This window comes from Solanum tuberosum, unplaced genomic scaffold (genome assembly GCF_000226075.1).
Source record: "Solanum tuberosum cultivar DM 1-3 516 R44 unplaced genomic scaffold, SolTub_3.0 scf00446, whole genome shotgun sequence".
NCBI classification, from domain to species: Eukaryota; Viridiplantae; Streptophyta; class Magnoliopsida; order Solanales; family Solanaceae; genus Solanum; species Solanum tuberosum.
In genome coordinates, this window is record NW_006239368.1 from 151322 (window position 1) to 176453 (window position 25132).

At 36.5% G+C, this 25132-nt stretch overlaps 1 protein-coding gene across 1 annotated transcript; it reads left to right on the top strand.

The window, feature by feature from the left end:
- The first annotated feature begins 425 nt into the window (after positions 1-425).
- LOC102595738 (uncharacterized) lies at positions 426-24723 on the top strand. Its single transcript, XM_015303505.1, has 11 exons — positions 426-542; positions 8662-8860; positions 8962-9143; positions 20747-21277; positions 21377-21454; positions 22659-22971; positions 23155-23285; positions 23741-23817; positions 24094-24195; positions 24346-24532; positions 24625-24723. The coding sequence occupies exons 1-11, from the start codon at positions 426-428 to the stop codon at positions 24721-24723; spliced, it is 2016 nt and encodes a 671-aa protein (XP_015158991.1).
- The last annotated feature ends 409 nt before the right edge of the window (positions 24724-25132 follow it).

A 25132-nucleotide genomic window follows, 5' to 3' on the forward strand; every position in this document is an offset into this window, starting at 1 on the left:
TTATTATTAATATTAATTGCTCTATCACTTAATTATTTGTGTATTCTATCAGGTTTATATGATTACACCTTATTTAACAATAATATTGTCCATGTCACACCCCGAAGCTACCCCAAGGACGCGGATACGGGACCTAGGATCACGAGTGACCCCAAGCTAACCCTGTTGGCATATATAAGCATACTTAAAAGAAATACTGTGCGGAAGCATAAGACATGAGATAAAATGAAAAGATGGGGAATACCCATATACTGTCTGAATATATGAAAACTGAGAGTTTAACAACAACTGAAAAGTCAAACTCAAATACTAAAACTGAAACTAACTATGTCTGAAATAGCCTCTAACTGACTAGAAGTGCTGGGACATGCCCTAGCTAAATCAAGCAACAATTGGAACTAAAACTAAAAGCAAAGGAAACAAGTATGTCGTCCTCGAGAAATGAGGACTCTGATGTTGCTGAACTGGAGACCGGGAACCGATCTATGCGTGATCTGGAGGCTGAGGGCCTGAACCTACATCACAAAAAGATGTATCGCAGAGTATGCGTCAGTACTTGAAAGGTACTGAGCATGCAAGATAGAATAAAACTGAACAATAAACATAACTGAACAAAGCATATATCTGAGCAATTATAAGAGATAAGCATGATACTAAATTGAGAATACTGAACGTGAAATGACTGAATGCAATGACCAAGCTTATAACATGCTGAGACTGAAATCTAACTGTAAATGTAAGGGAGCTACTAATAACCGACATAAAACCACATGAGCTAAATGTGGAGTCCGATGTATACACCCCATCGAGAAGACCCAATATACCATGCTAGAGGTATAGAGGCATGACTGGCGTGATCACTAAAATGTAATGCCAACAAAGGGGACTTATAAACCTACGGGGGCACGTAGTTCTGGGACTTGAGGGTGATTGACCCTAGTCCACTCGGTATTAAGCTACTCCCAATTGATTATGTAATTAACAATTTATGACTGAATTTATGTAATATTGGATAGGTCAAAATACTGACATGCTAACTAAAAATGCAACATTAATGTACTAATAATGAAACATTCAAATCTGACGCATGTATATCTGAAATAATGAACCTAGCATGTGTAATTCATGAACTAAAAGAACTACATAGTTAGGGTTCTGAATTTATGAAATACTCTACACAAAACGATACTAAAATCATGACAATCTGATTTGGATCATCCTAACAGCTAAAACCCAAGAATTTCTAATATTCAAGAAACCCTAGGTCTAGATGATATTAAGGGAATCAAGATTCTGACTGAAATCTAGGGACCTAATGGGTGAAAGGAACCCACTAGTGAAATCCCACATACCTGATGATGAATTCCATCGAGAAATCTTCTGATTTCAGGGATGGAACTGATGAAAACTCGATGCATTCTTGAACTAGGGCTGCTTGACTTTCTCCTCTATTTTGCTCTAGGTTTCGCTTGGTTATGGTGAATAATTGATTAGGTTAGGTTCTAATTATTTACTAGGCTAAAATTGACCAAAACCACGTAGTTTAGGGATTAAACGACGTAGTTTAGGGGTCCAACGCATAGGGAAAAGACCAAAAGACCCCTGACTTAAAAGTTTTCGGAACCAACCGACGGACTGATCGACGGTCCGTGGAATGACCCACGGTACGTGCTAGTCAACCGTTAATGGGGTTCTGGGACTAGATTTTGGGGCCTCGATCCACGAACCAGGACCACCGTCTGTGGCCTGACCTACGGTCCGTGGGTCATGCCTTAGAAACTTTTGTCTGAGGGTCTGACCTACGGCCCTGGACCACGAACCGTGGTCTGACCTACGGTCCGTAGGTCCTGACGTAGGTCTGGACTTAGAATAATTTTCTGGTCCTTTTCTGGGAGGGGCTGCATGTGGTGAACCACAGACTACCAGAACGGACCGTGGGTAACCCTACGGTCTGTGGGTGGCAACCGTGGGTTGCACCTACAACTTTTGAAAATCTGCTGGTTGGTTTGTTTTTGAATACGGGGTGTTACAATCCATATATAGTTAAATATACCATGTTCTCTACATAAATAAAGGAACCAATGACACACATTTAAATTAATTGAAGAATAAATATATTGGGTCATATATCACAATTAGGACCAAAAAGAGAATTTACCAATTACTTTGGGATCAGAAGTGTTATAATCCCCTCACATTAGGTAGGTTTGGATAGTTTATTTAAAAGGAAAATATTTATCTACATTCTGTCCTGAGCCGTCAATCAAATTTTATCAGTATTAAATTAGGTTAGAAGTGTTGAGACTTCCGTCAAGAAATGTCTGCTAAAAAATCCGCCTCCAATCGTCAACATCTTTCCATGAATAGATCAGGGAATCCTCGGAAAAATCCAATAAGGTTAGATTTGCTACTTACTTTTATAGAAAAATACATCAACTTATATCAATTTATCATGATTAAATCTAAGTAAATTGTTCCAATGTAGGCACAAAATGTAAATGTAGTTTTGTTAGATTGTCAATTTATGGTAGTGCTCCTAGTTAATAAACTTACATTTCATAGATTTAGGGAAAGAAGATTATATATCATTTGTAAAACTAGTGGTCAAGAACAAATAAAAATTGATAAATGAGTCTTTAAAAATTTTTAAATATAGAAAATTTATCTTCACAAATTTCATAAATAATTGAAAATCAGAAAAAGTCAAAATGGTCCTTATTATCTATCGGATCAAATTTACCTTTAACATTATTTTTATGCTTAAAATTGTTCCTCTATTAACGATACATTTATAAGACATTTAATTATATTTTAATTATATATATGACCTTTATTTGTTGGTTGCATAGACTCGACCCATCCATGACCAAGGGTGACTAAATCACCTAAAATTAGGGGTGGACATAGTTTTAGTCAACTTGAAATTCAAACTTTTTAGTTATTTGATTTGAATTTTTGGATTATGGATTGAACTTGAATTTTTACTTTTAAAAAATTTATGAATTTTGGATTGAATATGAGATTTAGTATTACAATTTTTGGATAGCTGAAAATCCAAAATTCTTATGTCTTATATTAAGCCATATCCATATGATATGTGTCCAATATTAATAAGTTCAATTTCCAATTATCCAATAGATCGGTACTCTAGACCCTACTATTATAGTATTAAGTTCAATATGAAATTACACGATGGGTAATATAATGTTCTCAGTCCTTGTTAATGGTAGATATTGTATATTCTAAGAAGCAATAAATTTGATGAATTTGTTATAAAATATAAGCAATATACTACAAATAACATAGCCAAAAGATATGGGGAGTAGAATATAGAGATCATCTTATTCAAATGTCTTCTTGTCTCTCATGTGTGTATTTTACAATGGTGAATGAACAACCCTATTTATAGGTTTAGAAATCATTCCAAAAGTCACCATATTAAGTATCATACTAAATATTTACATTTTTATCCAAAAAGGTTCATAGAACCTAGGGAATACACATAGATGATAAGTATAAGTTTATGGATAAACTCAATGGACAATCAACTTAGTTCAATGGATTTATAACACTCTCCATTGGATGTCCATAGATAATGTGCCTTGTTAAACCTTACTAGGAAAAATCCAGTGGGAAAAAGCCTAATGAAGGAAAAAGAGTACACACATATCATAATACACTTTGAGTGCTGCCTCATTAAAAACCTTACTAGAAAAAATCATTTGGGACAAAACCATGGTTAAGGAAAAGAGTACAACGCGTATTTCACTTCCCCTGCTGAAAGCTTTACTTGATATCTCAGAGATGACGCATTCCAATCTTATATCTCAACTTCTCAAATGTTGACGTTGGCAATGCCTTAGTGAATAAATCTGTAAGATTATCACTTGAAGAGATCTTTTGAACTCTATCTCACCATTTTGTTGAAAATCATGTGTGAAGAAGAAGTTTGGTGAAATGTTCTTTGTCCAGTCTCCTTTGATGTATACATCATTATCTTCATACATGGTGGCTGAAATATCTCATTTCAAAGAAAAATCACATAGTTCCCGACATCTGCATAATCAATAATTTGTATGTGCATCAATTTCACTGATACATGATATTTTTTAATCATTTTCATCAGATCAGAATTGATCTTTCTTTATATTAAACAATCTCACAGCCATTGGGGTACTCAATGTAATTGCTTTAAAACCTTTTAAATTTTTCAAGGATTTTCATATAACCTTCATCGTCTAGATAGACATGACCATCATTCATTACATATATTCAAGCATTTCATCTATTGTCAGACTATAACAAGCTTCATTGCATCCACCAAATGAGAATATATCTCCATTTAATAATGTCAGGAATTTTGTGAAAACCCTTTATGCCCCAAGGCACAAATCGTACTTTTTATCTTACGGTTATACTTTCGCACAATAATTTATTTGTACCCCACTGACATATATCTTGATCCATGGACTATAGTCCAAAACATCACTTTTCAAAGTGAAACATAATTTACTTGAATTGTGCATTTCATTTGTCCAATCATTTACCTATCCACATTATATGACTGATTTGAATTCAAGATCCTCGCCATCATCAGTAGCATTGAGTGCTACTTCATATCAAAGATATCATTGACGGTCTTTTGACTCGATTTCAATACGACATAGCTTATCAAGATCTCTTCATATTTCATCATTTCAGGTACCTAAACCTTTGTCAAGGTTTTTATGAGGTGTTATGTCATCGTTCTCCTTTTAAATCACTTGCCTCATTATCATGACCATCTTGCTCTTCTAGTTCCTTAAGAAATTTTTCATTTGGAATCGATTGGTCTATCACGCTTCATGCATATCATAGACTTTGTCCCTTAAGGACTTCTCATTGGAGCATTTGCAGAATTATAACATAGGATCAACAAATTCATCTGGCAATTAATTTTCAACATTATGCAAATGAATTATCTCTTGAACTTCAAGTTCACATTTTTTACGAGGATCTAGATAATTCATCTCATAATTTTCAGTTGTCAATCATCTCTCCCCACAATGTTAGAAAATATAACATTCACCCCAACCTCACTTGGGGATCCATCTTTGTGCGTGGTTAAATCATATATCGCACATTCAAACTTTAGATGGAAATTATTTGATTCCTGACCCTGAACCAATTATGATAGGGAAACCTTGTTGGTTTGATACATACATGTGTTGTTACATGTTAAATAAACTCATCTCATACCAAATTTTATTTGGGAGTTTTGTTCTCATACCCATGGGTTAGCTAGAATTGGAGGCATACAATTTCTGCTAAACCAACCAGCATTATCAATGTATTTTCATAGTTTGAAATTGTGCTCTTAATTTAACAATTCGAGCAAACAACCTTACAAAAACCAATTTGTAAGTTAACAACAAAGCACATGTGACCATCCCATAGATGCATCTATCATATAGTTACAAATGGTCCACATGGTAGGTGAACGGGCCCATATTCACCTTATTATATGTTCTAAAAATCTCAGAGAATACAATCCCAACCTTAGACGGTACAATGATACAATGATCATTTTATCATGAGAACAAGCAACACAAGATAATTCTTGAAAAATCTTTTATTTCTTCATCATATAAGCCACATGAATTTTCAATTACTTTTGCATTACATTTAAATCGGAATGACCAACCGATCATGCCAACGTATCTTTGTTTTTCTCAAACATCCCGTAGAGGTGAGTTGTGACATATATCATTTTTCTCAAACCTCCCATAGAGGTCATATATCCAACCCATAATGATTTTATCACATCTTGACCCATTCACTTTCAGAATGGTCGAGCATTCACGATGCTTATCACACGTCACATTCTCTTCAAGAATTGGACTAATCATTTATATGTGCTTCATAAATTTGTATTATAAGCACATTGTCATGCCTTTAAAATTTATCATTTTTGCATGACCCACCTCAACATCACTTTGAAAGGTCAAGTGTACCACCACTTTATCTTCCTTTCTTTTAATGGAGGATTTTTATATTGTTAGGTCGCACAACAACCACTGGTCCAATGACCTTTCATACCATTATGATGATAAGAATTACCTTCACATTTTGAAGGCCTATTTGGAGAACCCACAATGTTATTCCTTTCATAATTACCACAATAATGACTATTATAATTTTGTCCATCCACGCCCTTATTCATACATTCAATCACTTGTCATATTTCAAACTTATTATTCACTGCTACCATATTCATGTGATAGAATGGAGCAATTTGGCGGATTTCAAATTTATCATGTATTGCTACCACATTCGCTTCAATGTATGGAGCAAATTCAATGAGACGAATTTCATGGGTTTTTATCAAAGCCTTAGTCATCATTATATAATCACTATGGTGAATTGACTCAAACTCAATCTTACCCATATAAGGCGTGTTAAGCCATAATTCTATGGGACTTGAACCCAATCTTTATCATCATGGTGCATCAAAACTCAAATTGATGCCTTACCCTCTTGGTGCGATAGAACATGAATCTATCGTCTTACCCTCAAACATTTTTCATTATGGTGCATCCGAAGTTTTTGGTGCGATGGGACTTGAATCCACCGTCTTACCCTTAACTAACGGTAACATGACTCACCCTTTGAGTCTTTCAAAAAAATCAAAATAATATTCAAACTCATGCTACTAAAACTTTATACCTTCTTCCATTTAAGGAATTTTGTAGAGCATATTCAATCAGTAGTAGTGTATGTCTTTGGTTCCTGGATAATGTTAGTGACCGAACACTATTGTATTCTAAATCATAAAAAGATTCTAGAAAATACATACATGATTTTATGCATATTATACCTTGATTCCAGTAGTTATCATTTTTCCTTCTTGATTCTCATAACGAGATCAATCAAAACATGAGCGAAAGAAAAAACTAAAACTCAATCTCAATTGGCTAGAGTCTCATGCTGATAACGTGTTATAAAATATAAGCAATATACTACAAATAATATAGACAAAAGATATGGGGAGTAGAATGTACATATCATCTTATTCAAATGTCTTCTTGTCTCTCATGTGTGTATTAATAGTGAATGAACAACCCTATTTATAGGTTGAGAAATCATTCCAAAAGTCACCATATTAAGTATCATAATAAATAGATACATTCTTATCCAAAAAAGGTTCATAGAACCTAGGGAATACACATAGATGATAAGCATATGTTTATGGATAAACTCAATATGGACAATCCACTTAGTTCAATGAATTTATAACATAATTGAAGTTGTTAATTGTTATAGCTTGCCTTAAAGGCTCAAAAGTCAAAATAAAAAAAATATGAAATGTTCAAGTCGACTAATCCAAAATCTAACTTAAAAAATCTAATTCAATCAAAGCTTATTTGTATTGTAATTTCTTCAATAAAAAAATGATATATCCAAACTGAAATTTTCATGTCCAATTTGAATGGCACAAACACCCAACTCCCACTCCTACCTGAAATCGAATTACCTAATTGTTGTGCCGGATTGAGCTTTGAAAGTCGGGTATTTGTTATTTAGTTTTAGTTATTAAAATTGAATTTTAGAAATATCAAACCGAATATCAAATGTCATCCTTAAAATCCGGTGTCTGCCTTTTGTCTGTGGTAACAATTGTCATATCATATGTTTACTTACCATGTGTTGTATTCACTAAGCATATCATAGCTAATTGATATAACTGAATTCACCAAGAACTCAAGTTTGAAACTTTGACTATTTATTTACTTTTAGGGTGTGTTCGGTACAAAAAGAAAGTATTTTCAATTGAATAAAAAGAAAAATCATTTAAATTTTCAAATTTAAAATAATCAAATAAATTTGAATTCTTAAAGTAAGTTCCATAAAGTTTCAAAATGTGAAATATAAATTGTAGAATATTTTCAAAAAAAGTAAAATATAACATAAGAAAGTAAAAAAAAAAAAAGTACACTTGGTCAGTTGGGTGTGTTAGTTTGTTTTATCAAGTACTTGGGAGTGCAAATTCGCGCCTCTTTTAGTTATAACAGTTTTCTTCTTCCATTTAAAAGTGAAAATTCTCTCAGGTAATTTTCCCTTTTCTTCTCCAGTTGTCACTGTAAGATACAATTGAAGTTGATTTTATAGGTATATTTGGTTCAGATAACCGTCTGATCATCGATTTGGTAGCTAAATTACTCTCTTGTTGAGCAAGAAAATTGTTCATTTTGTTTTGCTACTGTGATTGTCTTGCGATGTTAAATATCCTTGTATTTATGGACTTGTAATTGATCAAGCATTTGATGTGATTCCTCTGTACTTTTTGCTGAGCGATTTTAGTCTCTGTGAAAGTTTTCCTTGTTTGATTTTAGTGTTTAAGTGGTAGGATTTTGATTCATCTTGAGCTGTATCAAATACATTTAGCTATTGATGTGAATATTTAGAAACTGAATGAGAACCACTGTAGATCAACACATTTGCATGGTGAAAAATGAGTATGCAGTTATTTTTTCTTTATTTAGTTTTCTGGGTGTGTTGGTGACTGAGGAAACTAAAGACTCTCTGTTTAAGAGTTCCTAATGTGGTTGGCTTAGACTGCTGAATTGCTAATTAGTACTGTATAATGTTTTCATGGCTCTTTTACAGTTCCTGATGATTTAGTTCTGTCCATATGGATTTTTCAGGATGTGGGAAAAGAAAAAAACACAAACCTTCACACATAGTAATTCAGCACCGGCATCACCATTCCAGCCAAAAGATGGTAAAGCTTTTAGAAATCTGCCAAGAGATCAACTAGGCGGTGTTATATTTGGGTGCAAAAATACTACAATAAGAGAGTGTCTCGAAAAGCAACTAGTAGGTCAGTTATTCGGCCCTAATATATTGTCCTTTGATAAAAAATAATAATTAGGACAATGGGTTGCTGTTACTCAATTATATACATTTTAAAATCTTTGACAGGTTTGCCTAGCGCACACTTTATATATGTGAAAAATGTAAATCCTGGTTTGCCAGTGTTCTTGTTCAACTACGACGATAAGAAGCTCCACGGAATCTTTGAGGCTGCAAGCTCTGGTCAAATGCTAATCAATCCATATGCTTGGAAAAATGATGGTGATGAAAGAACACGATTTCCTGCACAGGTTTCATATCATTGTTTTCTTTTTGGCTTTATCTGCTTATGTTGATGCACGTCGGTGTTATATTCTAGGAAGGATTTATAAATTCACAGAAGTAGAATGAAATTGTATGTTTATTAATGAGCCTCCAATGGAGTTTTTATACAGCACTAACAAAACAGATCGTGCTAACCTAATGCCTAGAAAATAGGAACAGATAAACTTACGTGACCTACACTAACTGAATAATAAACTTTACAAACTTAAAGTCTAAATTGACTGAACATGACTTATCCATATTTACCACAATGGTACGTGCTCTGTTATGCCCCCCTCAAGTTAGGTGTAAAGAGACAACACCTAACTTGGGAAGCATCCGCTGGAAGGCTGCCTTAGACAATGGTTTGGTGAGCGGATCTGCAATTTGATCAGTGGAGTGAATGTGGGAAACTCTGACCAGACCATTGCGGACCTGGTGGCGAACAAAGTGAAGATCAACCTCGAGGTGCTTCATTTTTGTATGATGGACCTGGTTTTCAGCAATGTATGTGACGCCAAGGTTATCACAAAGAGTTATTGGAGCAGCAGAGAGCGGGACATGAAGATCCTTGAGCAAGTGAGTGATCCAGTTCATTTCAGACAAGGCAGAGGCAACAACCTGATACTCAACCTCAGTGGAGGAGTGGGAGACAGTAGGTTGCTTATGAGAAGACCAGGAACTAGGAGTCGAGCTGAGAAAAACAATGTGACCAGAGATGGAGCGGCGGTCATTAGTATCACCTGCCCAATCGGCATCTGCATAGGCATAGAGATTAGTGGACTGCTGCGGAGATATATGAATACCATGGTGGGATGCTTCTTTAAGATACCGAAGGATACGTTTAACTGCCTTCCAGTGAACCACATAGGGACAGGTGTTGAACTGAGTGAGCTTGTTTACTGAATATGTGATGTCAGACCGTGTAAAAGAAAGGTACTGAAGCTTACCAAGTACACTCATATACTCTTTTCCATCAGTGTTGGGGGCTCCGTCATCTACCAGTAGTGCCACTGACGTACTCATTGGAGACTGAATTCCTTTGCAGTCGTGCATTTGAGTGTCATGTAGCACCTCCTGTATATACTTAGATTGACTGAGAAACAAACCGTTAACATCCCTGCGGCTGCGTACCTCAATGCCCAAGAGATAGTGCAGAAAGACAAGGTATTTAAGAGAATTTTTTTTGGAAAGAGAGGTAATGACTTGTTGAAGGAGTGTTTCATTGCTGCCCGTGAGTATGATGTCATCCAAATATATAAGGATATAAATAGTTACGCCCAAATTATGCAGAACAAAGAGAGAATTATCAGACTCAGACATCTTGAACCCCATCTGGATCAAAGAATCAGTAAGTGCATCATACCAGGCTTTGGGAGCTTGTAGCAGGCAGTAGATAGCCTTTTTGAGATGGCAGACATTGTCAGGATGCGCTGAATTTTCATATCCGGGTGGTTGAGTCATATACACATCTTCCTGAAGCTTCCCTTGAAGAAAAGCATTATTGACATCGATTTGATGCAATGCCCAATTGTTCTATACAGCAAGGGTGAGGACAATCCGAATTGTGGTGGGTTTAACCACTGGACTGTATGTTTTATGAAAATCAACCCAGGCCTTTGGGTGAACCTTTTTGCAACCAAACGTGCTTTGTACTTATTAATGGATCCATCAGACTTAGTTTTAATTCGAAACAACCATTCACAGGGAACGACATTCCTGGTGAGGTCTGGCGGAACCAACTCCCAAGAATGATTCTTTATCAGTGCATCAAACTCAAGCTGCATAGCATCTCTCCAATATGGGAACTTTTGTGCTTGTTTTTGAGTGACAGGTAGAATTGGTACAGTTTGGGTTATGTGGGCAGTGTAGTCAACAATTTTGCGCCGCTTGATGATGTTGTTTTGCGACCTTGTTACTGCACGATTGTGCTCTATAGGTGGAATTGGAGCTACGTTTTCAGTGGGGGGAGGCAAAGCGAGACTGCAACTGTGCACACCTCTGTGAGAGGTGAGGGATTGGGTCGGTATATGGGGTGATGAGTTGGAGCGACGCCAATAAACATGAGTAATCGGTGATGTAATGTGAGAGGACGAGCAGAGGGGTGGCTTTGAAATATGAAGTGGGATGGTAGGGAATCTACAATAGGGGAAATCTGATGGAAGTCAGGGGAGAGGGAAGTAGTGTGAAGATTACCTGGAGCAGGAGTGGTGAAATGATCTGACTGTGGTTTGTTCCTCGGTGCAACACGAAGTGATCAATCATCTTGGCGTGTATCTCGCATCAATGGAATGGTGGGGGGAAGTAGCGTGTGATCTGGAGTAGTGGTGTTGGAAGTAATATCCAGACTTGAATTGTTTTTGTTTAAATTATACTCCCAGTTTAAATATGATAACTTTTGTTTTAAGTGAGAACATAGTAGCAAAAGGGAAAATATCCTCGAAAAATTTTACATTCCGTGAGAGAAAAAAGTTTGGAGCTTGTAGGTTCAAAACACTGATGACAATAATGGGTGACCGAAGAACTGAGATAGGCACAAGGTTTGGAATACGGCTCTAATTTATGTTGAGCATATGGTCGGAGCCATGGGTAGCATAGACAGCCAAATGTAGGAAGAGATTCATAAGCGGGTGCCTCTTTGAAAAGAACTTCGAATGGGGACTTATTATCAAGAGTGGTGGTGGGCAGTCGGTTTATGAGAAAGGCAGCATGATTGCAGGCAAATGTCCAAAAATCGGAGGGTAAATTTGCTTGGTGAAGCAACGTTTTGACTGTCTCAATAAAGTGTCGATGACGTCTTTCAGCCAGGGCGACAGGAGTGTGAGAAGGAGAAACAAGGTGTTGTATGCCATTGGAATGAAGGTATGGTTCCATGGTCTGATATTCTCCGCCTCCATCAGTGTAAATTGTGAGTATTTTGTGACCAAAATGTTTTTCAAGCACGGGATGTAAGCTTTGAAAGTGTTTTTGAACCTCATGTTTGTTTTTCATTGTGTACAACCAAATGTATCTGGTGAACTGATCAACAAAGAGACAATAGTATCGCTTTTTATCAATAGAGAGAACATAGGATGGCCCCCACAGATCACTGTAAATTATTTCTAATGGAAAGCTGCTGGACAAAGTGTTGGAAGAAAATGGAAATCTGTGTACAAAAACTGAACTTGTCCTTGGAAGAATATGAAATACATGAATTACATAAAATGGAAAATAAAACTCAAGAATGGGGGTGTCCCAATCTTCGATACCACAGATGTAGGGAGGTCCAACAATGGTGAAGTTGATGTTTGGTCAAGATAGTGATGGCCATTCATAGAGTCCTGCTTTATTCGGGCGGCACAGTAGAGGTGTTCCCTTTCAATTTTCTACTGAATGCCTCTCAAAGTGAGAGTCTTTCCATTATATAGAGAGAATAAAGATTACACATCCCTAAAGATCCGTCATTCATATCCCTAAAGATCAGCTATTCTATCTCTCTAAATCTGCAATCCCTCTAAATCTGCTTTGCTATCCCTCCAAATCAGCTATTCCATCACAATATTTATTTCTTTGATTCTACAACAAATCTATATTATCATGCTAATTTATATCACTATATAATTACATTAATATATACAATTATTTAGATATCCATCATGCTAACATCCCCCCTCAAATTGATGCTGGTGGATCAAGAAGCATCAATTTGCCTACTAGAAACTAATGGCGTTGCCGTGCCATGAATTTTGTAAACGCATCAGCTATTTGAAGATCACTGGACACATGTGGAAGAGTAACGATTCCTTTATCTACAACTTCTCGTATATAATGACAATCTACTTCGATGTGTTTGGTCCTCTCATGAAAAACTGGATTAGTAGCAATCTGAATAGCACTTGTATTATCAACATGGAGAGGAGTAGGATGAGATTGAGGAAATCCAATCTTAGCAAGTAATCCACGAAGCCATACAACCTCGGAGCAAAGCAATAGACATGGATTGATATTCAACCTCTGTTGAAGATTTTGACACACGATCTTTCTTTTACTCTTCCAAGATATCAATGACTCTCCAAGAAACATTCACCAACCAGTGACTAAACGACGAGTATCGGGACATCCCGCCTAGTCAGAATCACTAAAAACATTAAGATGAATAGGAGAACCACTTGGAGAGAACAATCCATGAGTAGATGTTCCTAGAAGATACCAAATGATGCGACGAACAACCATCGAGTGGAGATGACGGGGAGCTTGCATAAATTGACTAACTTGTTGAACTGTAAAAGAGATATCAGTTCGAGTAATAGTAAGGTAATTTAGACTCCCAACTAATTGTCGAAACATAGTTGGATCAGGAAGAAGATCGTCTTCCTCACGACGATACTTCACATTCAATTCCAATGGAGTATCTACAGAGGAGGAATCTTGAATACCAGCCAAAGAAATCAGATCCTGAGTATAGTTGTGTTGGTTTAGAAACACACCTGAAGCAACATTATGAACTTCCAAGCCCAAAAAATATGTAAGAGTACCAAGATCTTTCATATGAAAAGAATCTTTAAGCTGCTGTTGGAGGCTAGTGATTAGTAAAGAATCGGTTCCTGTGATAATAATGTCATCTACATACACCAAAAGAAGAACATAACCTGTAGATGTTTTCCGAAGAAACAAAGATGAGTCATATTTGCTTTGTTCAAAAGAAAATTGTAGCAAAGTAGACCGGAACTTATCAAATAATCCATACAAATACCACTTCAACTTTCAACATCTGATATAGGCGATGTAAACAAACCATCTGAGGTTTCATATAAATATCTTCTTTGAGATCACCATGGAGAAAAGCACCTTTGACATCCATTTCATAAAGAGACCAGTTTTGTGAAGCAGCAATGGCAATAATAGTTCGCACCGTAGTCATTTTTGCTACGGGTGCAAAAGCCTCCTCATAGTCCACCCCGTACTCTTGTTTGTTACCAAGAACAACCAATCGAGCTTTGTATCGATCAAGAGTTCCATCAGAATGAAGTTTGAGTGAATACACCCATTTACATCCAATAGGGCTGACATTTGAAGGACATGAAACAATGCTCCATGTGTCATTTTCTTTAAGAGCCAAAAGTTCTTCCTCCATTGCTTTCTGCCAACATTCATGCTTGGAAGCTTGTGAATAACAAGTTGGAACAGAAATGTTGGATAAAGTAGAGGAAAAACCATACCAATTGGGAGTACGAGATACTTTGGTAGATCACCGAGTAGGCTCAAGAGGACCAGATCTTGAAAAATTCTCAAAATTCTAATTGTGGTACAGTTTCAGGCGGCGGATTAGTGTCGGGATAGGATAAAGTTGGACGACGTCGTTCATACACAAATCCAAGTTTGAACCTCTTAAAAGAAGATGATAAATCCTCAAAAGTAGGAAGAAGAGAATAAGCAGAAGATGAATCTACAATCATAGGAAATAAATACTGATTCTCAAAGAAAACAACATTTCTAGAAATACAAAATTTATGAGAACATGGATCATAGCGAATAAAACTTTTTTGTGAAGTACTATAACCCATAAAAGCACATTTAGTAGACTGTACAAAAAGTTTATTGCACTGCGAAGGAGGCAAATGCACAAAACAAACATAACCAAATGTATGAAAATCACTATAGTTAGGATTTTGGTGATAAAGGCGAAAATATGGAGACTCGAGATTTAGCACTTTAGATGGCAATCTGTTAATTAAATAGACAACAGTAGACAAAGCTCCCACCCAGTATTTAGATGGTACATAGGACTCAACCAATAAAGTACGAGTGACATCTAAAAGATAGTGATTTTTACCTTCAGCAACTCCATTTTGTTGTGGTGTATATGGGCAAGAGCGTTGTGAGACAATTCCTTTGTCAAGTAAGATTTTTTTGAATTCATAAGACATATATTCTCCACCAGAATCAGATCTTAATAATTTGATGCATGTAGAAAATTGAGTCTCAATGTAAGCCAAAAATGTCTTGAACATGGAAAATACCTCAAATTTGGATCGAAGAAAATACACCCACGTAAACCGACTATAACCATCTATGAATGTCACAAAGTATTTGAAATGAGCATGAGTAATAATTGGTGAAATTCCCCAAACATCACTATGAATGACATCAAAACACTTTGTAGCACGACTACCAAAATTAGGAAAAGGAAGAGTTTTACTTTTGCCTAATTTACAAGTAAAACAGTCAATGGAAGCAACTGAAAATTGATTTTTATTTTCCAATAAACCAGAATTTGATAAATGAGACAACACAACAGAATTTTGATGTCCTAGACGCTTATGCCAAACCTCAGTCTTACTAGCAGTAGAAGTACAATCAAAAGATAGAACAAGAGGAATGGAAAAGTGTCTAGGAAACAATCGTCCAACTTTAGGCCCCTTCGCGATTATCGTCCCCTACACCTGATCTTGTACAAGACAACCATTACGAGAAAAATTCACATCACAATTGTTATCTACCGATTGTCCAACTGAAATAAGACCTGTTGAGAGCTTTGGTGAAACAAAAACATTCTTGAAAATTGGAGTAATGTCCCCAACCTTTAATGGGTAAATTACTACCATTGGCAATCTGTATTTGTGATGGACCTTGATAGTTATGAACATTTTTTAGGATACTCGTTGAGTTGGTCATATGATTGGAAGCACCTGGATCAACAATCTAAAAATTAGATGTAACATCATTACCTTGTAATCCCAATGCTAAAATGGCTGACACGATCATTTGTTGTACAATTTCAAAAGTAAGAACTTGTCCTGAAGATGAGTTATCAATAGTGGAACTATTTATCTCAACTTGAAAAACATTGACCCTAGGATTTTGAGGGCGCGTGGGACACTCTTTGATAATGTGTCCTTGTTGTTTACAATAATTACAGAACTTCTTGCTACCATTGCTAGCAATATGACCATATTCCTTGCAATTATAGCATTGAGTTCTAGTCATATCCCTGCCCTTTCCTTTACCTTGAGCAGCAAATGCAACAGTGACATCATTTTTGTGAGAAATATAGGAAAATAATATTATTGAATTGTTGTTGTGTCTACATTGTTACATTGAGACCCTATTTATAGACACTAGAATACAATCCTTTCCAAGCATGATACTATTTACTATTCCTATTTCTATTTGTATTCCTATTTCTATTCTAAATAGGATTGTATAAACTTAGTCCTATTCTAATAGGATTGTATAAACCTATTCCTATTCTAATAGGATTGTATAAACCTATTCCTATTCTAATAGGATTGTATAAACCTATTCCTATTCTAATAGGATTGTATAAACCTATTCCTATTCTAATAGGATTGTATAAACCTATTCCTATTCTAATAGGATTGTATAAACCTATTCATGTTCTAACACTCCCCCTCAAGCTAGTGCATAATTTCCATGTACCTAGCTTGTTACAAATGTAATTAATATGAGGATCGATAAGGGGTTTGGTAAGATATCTACAAGTTGATCAGTCGATTTCACAAAATTGACAGTCAATCTCATTGTGCTTGTCTTCTCATTAAATACTGGATTTGATGCATAATATCAGTCAATCTCAATATGCTTAATCTTCTCATGAAATACTGGATTTGATACATAATGTCGATAAAACACAGAGTGATAAAATTACAATGTTGAACTTCCCAAACTAAACTTACAAAGACTGTTTCAGACCATAGACTGACTTACACAATCGACATACAAGGCTACTAAACTCCCTCCGAGCAAAAAAGTGCTCAAAATCTAGTATAAAGTATATGGATCATATTGGAATCAATAGATGAGTCAATATTCAACAAGAAAGTCACCGAAATATTGGTCGGAACATGCTCATACGTCAGAGTATTAGATTTGATGGCTGAAAGTGGTCACAATCTAAGAAATAAAATTATATGGGTAGGGTCGGAATGATGGCACGACCCAACTAGAAAATAGAAATCATATAGAAAAGGTCGAATTGATGGCACAACCCTATTTAAAAAGAGGAATAATATGTGTAGGGTCGGAATGATGGCACAACCCTACACAAATCAGATTTGAGGAGTCACCGAAAAGACGAATGGAACTATGCAAATCAAATCTGAGGAGTCACCGAAAAGACACACAGTACTATGCAACTTAGATATGAGAAAGTAATTCGGAAAAATCCACAGTACTACACAAATTAAATATGAGAAGTAGTCCGAAGAGATGCACGGTGCTACACAAATAAAATATGCAAAAAAGGTAGTCACCGGAAGGATGGCACAATGCTACACAAATTAAATATGAAAAAAGTAGTCACCAGAATGATGGCATGGTGCTACATAAATTAAATATGAAAAAGTAGTCACCAGAATGATGGCACGGTGCTACACAAATTAAATATGAAAAAGTAGTCACCGGAATGATGTCACGGTGCTACACAAATTAGATCTAAGAAAGTAGTCACCGAAATGATAGCACGGTGCTACACAAATTAGATATGAGAAAATAGTCACCGGAAAGATGCACGGTGACCCAACCTTTGCTAACATAATCGTTGGTTGGACGGGCGACATATATGGATAATAGTCGCTCGCCGATAGCGGAAGCTCTTTGATTGTTTACCAAGATCGTAGAGGCTCTGATACCATGTGAGAAATATAGGAAAAAATATTATCGAATTGTTGTTGTGTCTACATTATTACATTGAGACCCTATTTATAAACACTAGAATACAATACTTTCCAAGTAGGATACTATTTACTATTCCTATTTCTATTTGTATTCCTATTCCTATTCTAAATAGGATTGTATAAACTTATTCCTATTCTAATAGAATTGTATAAACCTATTCCTATTCTAATAGGATTGTATAAACCCATTCATGTTCTAACAATTTTCTTTCTTGAAAGCATTTTGTGTGACAAGACGTTGCTCTTCACGAAGTAATTCCCTAAAGCAAACATCCAAAGAGGGAGACGGGTCACGATTCACCAAGTTAGAGCGAACACTCTCAAAGTCGGAGTGTAATTTCATCAAAAATTGGTCTCGCTTGCTTTGCTCATGAACTGCCTGGATCACAAATAGAGATTCAGTAGGTATTTTGGCATAGACAATATCTGTAAATTCAGCCCATAAGTTCTGAAATCCAGAAATATAATCCTGAACAGAAAGACCTCCTTGAGGGTAATTAGAAATTTCATACTCTAACTGAAAGCATCTTGCGCTATTATCTTGGTTGTAAACCTTTTGTAAGTAATCCCACATGGCCTTAGTTGTTTTGCACGTCCTAATATTAAGAACAATAAGAGGGTCAATTGACCCTAGAATCCATGTCATCACCTGAGCATCTTTAATCTTCCATTCACCTAACTTTGTTGTATCAGTAGGAGCAGGATCGCTTCCATCTATATGACCCCATAGTTCTTTGCCGATGACAAATAACTGAAACTGAAACTCTCAAGAAAAATAATATTTTTTTCCAGTGAAACGAACACTGAAGGATTCAAAGTGATGTGAATTCATGTTGTTGAATAGCTATGAAAACTACAAAGATTCAAGAAAGCAACTAGAATGACCAAGAATAAAAGTCCTAGGTAGTAGGACTGATTGTCGACAAACAGTCAACAAAAAACCAAGATTTTCAAAAAAAATTTAGAAGCAACCACAAATGACTCTATGAAACAAGACAGCCAAGAGAAGGCTCTAATACCATGTCAATTTTCTGTTGAATGCCTCTCAAAGTGAGAGAGTCTTTCCATTATATAGAGAGAATAAAGATTACATATCTCTAAAGATCCGTCATTCATATCCCAAAAGATCAGCTATTCTATCTCTACAAATCTGCAATCCCTCTAAATCTGCTTTGCTATCCCTCCAAATAAGCTATTCTATCACAATATTTATTCCTTTGATTCTACAACAAATCTATATGATCATGCTAATTTATATCACTATATAATTACATTAATATATACAATTATTTAGATGTCCATCATGCTAACATTCTCGTACTCAGATTCTTCACAAGATATTTTAAAGGAAAAAATTCTATTGAGGTTAGATTATCTTTGCAAAACTGATGTACTGAAACAAGTTTGCATTTGATAGTAGGAGCACACAAAATATTAGAGAGTTTGAAAGCAGTATTTGAAGCATTTAAATGAGTGGTACCATTTTGAGTAATTGGAATCACATTACCGTTACCCATTGTCATTTCCTCGATCCCTTTGAAGTCCTGAACATTGTGGAGAGAGTTGGTATCATAGGTAATATGGTGAGACGCACCTGAATTGAGAATCCAGGGGTCATTTGGCGTTGTTTGTGCAACAAAAATTTCCTTTTGCTTCAAAGTGGTTATGTGACCGGGAGTGGCAAACACTTGCCGTATGTCCAAATTTGTCACAAAGTTGACAATGGACTCGTGAAGATTGGTGTGGGAAGTTGCGCCACTGAGAATTATCCACGGGATGCTGGGAAGTGTTGCTTTGAGAGGGCTGCCTATTTTGGGGACGCCAATTATTATTGTTGGGTGGGTGTCGATTATGGCGTGGGGCTGATGGAGGATTGGTCACACGTTGAGCAACAGCTGCAGTGACCTGGGTGGTAGACCTCTTGAGATCCTCATGTTTGATGAATAGTTCATGATCCAGAAGCTTATCAAAGAGTTCCTCACACCTTGTTGGAGAGTCCCGTGCTCGTATGGCCGCTGAGATCTCACGGAACTCTGGCCCAAGGCCACTCTATATTTTCACCACGAGTTCTTTGTTATTGACGGGTGAACCTGCTGTGGCGAGTTCATCGGAGAGAGTGAATCTCTCGCACATATTCAGCAATTGATTTGTGGTCTTTGCTGACTTGATTGAGATGGTGATGAAGGCTGAAGATGCGGGTTTGCGATTTGTTCGCAAAGGAAGTGTGAAGTTGATCCCACACAGCTTTGGAGGTGAGCGCAGAAGCTACAGTGGATGCAATTGTGGCATCAACAGAAGCCATGAGAGCATTTTGGATCAGTTTATCCTGACGAAACCAATCCTCTCGGGGTTGGCAGTCTCAAGGCCATTAGTGGTGACTGTTTCAGGAGGGGACAATTTAGTGCCGTCAAGATGACCATAGAGGTCATGGCCATGAAGCAGCATGGCAATCTGGGCCTTCCAGATGGAAAAATTGTGGCTGCCAGACAATTTAATGGGCAGCTGTGAGGAGGGGTTGAATTGAATCAGATGTTTGAGGACTGGAGCTGTGTCGGCAGTAACCACAGAGGTGGAAGGGGCCATTTGTGTGCAGAAATTGTTTTATTGGTTCTTGGATGGCGTACACGTTAGAGTATATTGGCGCTGATATAATATAAATTCACAGAAGTAGAATGAAATTGTATGTTTATTAATGAGCCTACAATGGAGTTTTTATACAGCACTAACAAAACAGATCGTGCTAACCTAACTCCTAGAGAATAGGAACAGATAAACTTACATGACCTACACTAACTGAATAATAAACTTTACAAACTTAAAGCCTAAATTGACTGAACATGACTTATCCATAATTACCACAATGGTACGTGCTCTGTTAGGATTATTCTACTGAAACTTCACTTTTTCTTTTGAAGGTTCAGATACGTGTCCGTCTGCATTGTGTACCACTGCAAGAAGATATGTTTAGACAAATAATTAAGGATAACTATTTTAAGCAGAATCATTTCTGGTTTGAGCTAGATCATACTCAATCTAGTAAATTGATCTCGCAACTCTCATCTCTTGCATATGCTCCGAGTAGCACACCACATTATCCAGAACTCTGGAGAAGTCTAATCCAAAGCTCACCTGCAAATAACAAGAGAGCAGAAAATAGATCTTCTGAACCACAAAAATTGATAAATAAGCCATCCAGTTCCATTGATTCTCAAGCTGCATTGGATGAGAAGAGTTTTATATACATGAAACTTAAAGAAATAGCTCTTGATCGTGAATGGCCAGCGCTCTCCAGAAACGGGCATGCAGAGGAAAACACCAATGAAGGGATAAGTTATAATGATGCAAGGATTGATCAAGCAGGTTTTATGGAACCACAGCTTCCTGGAGAAGAGAAGAATGAAGAAGGCAATTGTGACTTGGCTGGTTATCCTCCTTTTGTAGCTCAGGTTCTTCATCTTCTTGTAATATGTGCCAATTCTCATTAACCATGATAGCATTTCTGCTCTAGATGTTCTTATATGACTTCAATATCTCTGTTGTTGCAGCTGCTGAAAGAAGTGAAAGAACTGAATGCTTTTAAGGAACAGCACTCCCAAAAAATGACTGGCCTGGAGAAGAAGCTGGTAAACCTTATATCTGTATAATGTCGGTCTTATGGTGACATATCTATTCTATGCTAAAACATTGGAAGAGTGACAATTTTTTTAAAAATTTCCTCATCTTTATATTTACGTTGGGAGGGGGACTGGGGATGGTAGAAGGAGTGCGTTGGAATAAGATCTCCAAACAAAGTAGGATCTTTTAGTACTAAGATATCAATAGGTGATAAAAAGGAATTTTGTAGCAAAATTAGGACTATCAGATCTTATTAGTAGGTAGTCATCGAACAAGATAAAAAAATTCAGAAAGGAGTTTGTGATTCTGCTTCTTCTTTTAAAGTAGATGAAATCATGATAATAAGCCATAGAATTTGGTGACTTCAAGATTCAGGATGATATACCAAAGAAATGCCAGTATGATTTCTAAAAGAGGAAATAATAAGATTATTATCATATAATTTCAGATATGTAACTTGACAGGGAAAAGTATTATTGAACATTAGTTGCTATTTACTGTACAAAGAGTTAATAAACGAACAAATAGAAATTGAACATTTATAGGAGAGTTATCTGCTTTATCCAAGGGAGAGGGCTGATCTGTGTGGAGGTGGCTTTTCTGAACATTCAATATACATCTCATATTGGGTTCCATGTTTAAAAGACTCTTATTGGTGTTGGGGAAATGGAATGCTGCCCAGAAGTCTGTGCAATCTGTTCACAAGAGTGATTATTCATTTTATTTTCGGAGACTCTTCAGGGTTGGGTATAAGTTTGCTTATGCAATATTGTTTCTTATTGTTTAGGGGAATATCTCTTTAATCAATATCGTACTTGGTAGAAGTCTCTGCATCCTATACAGACCTTTCCATGTTTAGGACACTCTTATTGTTGTTTGGGTGGAATCAGAAAATGTCCCTTGAGAAGTTCTACAAATCCAATTGCACAACCTATTGAAAATGACCAAAAGGGAAACACCTTAGGTTCTTGATTCATAAGGCTTTATCAAATTGAAAAATAGATGTATGTATCAGTGATAATTGATGATTGTATTCTTACGCCGATTTCAATAATTATCCAATTTGATGCTTCATATTGTGTCTGTTCTCTTTCTAAATGATTTACTGGTTTTTGTTTTCTCCATACCTACCTGAATACATGATGTGTCTGCAGAAGTGAAAATCTGATGTTTTCCCCCATTGTTATTTCCTTGTCTTCACATGGAATTCAGGCTAATGCACAAGAAGAAATCAAACTGCTAAAAGGTAGATGTTTGATGTTGGAGTCCACAAATCCCTCTCGTACACACGATAGTGAAAATGTGGTAGAGTCAGACGATATAGTCTGTGATGAGTCAATCATCCTAGCTGGAGGATTTGATGGTAATAACTGGCTATCGGCCTTGGACTTGTACTCACCGTTGACTGATATTTTTAAGCCACTTAGACCAATGAGTTCATTTTGGTCATATTTTGCAATTGCAAATCTGAGTAGGGAAGTCTATGTATTTGGTGGAAAATTCAAGAAGTTGTGGGACAACACAGGTAATGCCAGTAGTCCCTCCCTTCACATACCCTCCTCCCCCTTTCTCTTAAGTTGCTGAAACTGATGCCACTCTATTCTTGTGAAGTTGAATCATATAACCCAGCCAATGATATGTGGACTGTGCATTCTAATTTGAAAAAGAGAAACAGTAACTTATCTGGAGCTACTCTGAAGGACAAGATAATCTGGAGCTACTTTGAAGGACAAGATATTTGCAATGGGTGGTGGAAATGGGACTGAATACTTTGCAGAAGTTGAAATGTATGATCCTCAAGTAGGTCAATGGATTCCTTCACGATCCATGTGGCAGAAGGTTAATTCTCTTCCTTGCTTACATTTCGATAGTGATATTTTGAAGAAGGCTCATGTGCATTACCCTTGGATGTTGTTCTCATCCTCTTAGTTTCGGTAGTAAGTTTTTATGGGGTCGTTTATCTTCATGTTTTCCATGGATTTTCTGTTGTCTCTTCTTTCAGTTTAATCCCTTAGTAGCAGTCAGGTAGTATGAAGAAATACACAAGGGAGAAGACCTTAAAGCGTAGGGGGAAATAATTAGTTAGAATTGCAAAATGAAATGATGTATTGTTTAGCCATATTTTACTACAGTGGCTGAGTGAATTCATCTCATTACTAGCAAACAAAGGCAATATTTGTCTCTTTCTTGTCCTTGCCTACAGTCCAGTCTTCAATTTAGTTCTATTCTTTAGACTTACTTGTTCAAAGTGCAAATATAATCTCCTCTGACTTGATTGTCTACCATTCATGCAGCGACTTTCTCTTGCAGCAACAGAACTCAATGGTGCATTATATGCTGTTGGTGGATTTGATGGAGACAAATATTTGGCGTAAGTTATTTCTGAATTTCTGTTTTCTTATTTCTTTATAATGTGTGCCCCAAAAAAGCTTGACATTTGGGCTTCATTACCTGAGAAATGAGAGTTGCTTGTAGTTTTCCAAACCGCAGTCCTTTTTAGTGCTAAAGTTGTTCTGATAGAAATCTGCAACTTCTTTTATTTCATTGAATCGGAAGATTATCTTCACATGTGAAAGTAGTTGAGTCTTGTTTTTAAGTTTTCTTCTGTGTTCTCCTGTAGCATCTTTCTTATTAGCTATCACCTCAGGACTGCTGAAAGGTTTGACCCCAGAGAACATGCTTGGACAAAAATTGAGAGTATGAGCACAAAAAGAGCATATCATGCGTTGGTTCCTTTGGGGGGGAAGTTGTATGTTGACCTCTTCTCGCTTCTTTGCATTCTATATATTTGCACTTTTTTCTTAATGTCTAAAGAATCACTTGGGGGGAGGGGGATGGTCCATGACCTGTCCCATTTTTCTTAATGTTATTCACTTTTAGCTTCATGGTTGCTCTTTAGATATGCACTTGGTGGTTCTGATGGGTCTCAAATGATGCCAAGCGTTGAGATATATGATCCTCGTCGGGGAACATGGATGATTGGGGAACCAATGAACTACTCAAGGGGTTATGTAACTGCTGCTGCTCTAAAGGAGTCCATTTATGTCATTGGAGGGGCTCAATCTGATAATGAAGTACTAGACACGGTACATAATATTATTTATTTCATTGTCTTGCTATGCGTAGATTCCATTACCTATGTGGTTCCATTAATCAATACTAATCTTTGTGATTGCAGATTGAACGTTACAAGGAAGGCACAGGTTGGGAAATAACCAACTTGAGCGGAGTCGGGAAAAGGTGCTTGTCCTCTGCTATAGTTTTGGAGGAAGATTGAAATCTGCATTCTTAAGTACTCAAGCTCTCTTCTTATGGGCATCCTTTGTTCAATATTTATTGTTTTGCCATAATGAATAGACTTAATGCTTGAAAGCATCTTAAACATTCCGTGATTTTTTCCTCCGTATGAGAAAACAGAAAATGGCCAAACTTATAGCCAATGTATGGTTATAGCTTTGTAGTAGTATGACTGTATTACAGACAGTTCTCTGCAGCTTCTTTCTAAGGCAAAACTTGTTCACAATACTTTATTGTTTTTTCATCATTAAACTTGCTGCCTATCATAAAATCAGGGTAAAGCATCGAGCTTTAGGAGGGTTTTGATGATCATTTCTATCTGCTTTTAATCACAGAACATCAAACGTGAAATGATGAAAGAGTTGGGAACCAGGGGTTGTGTTATGTGT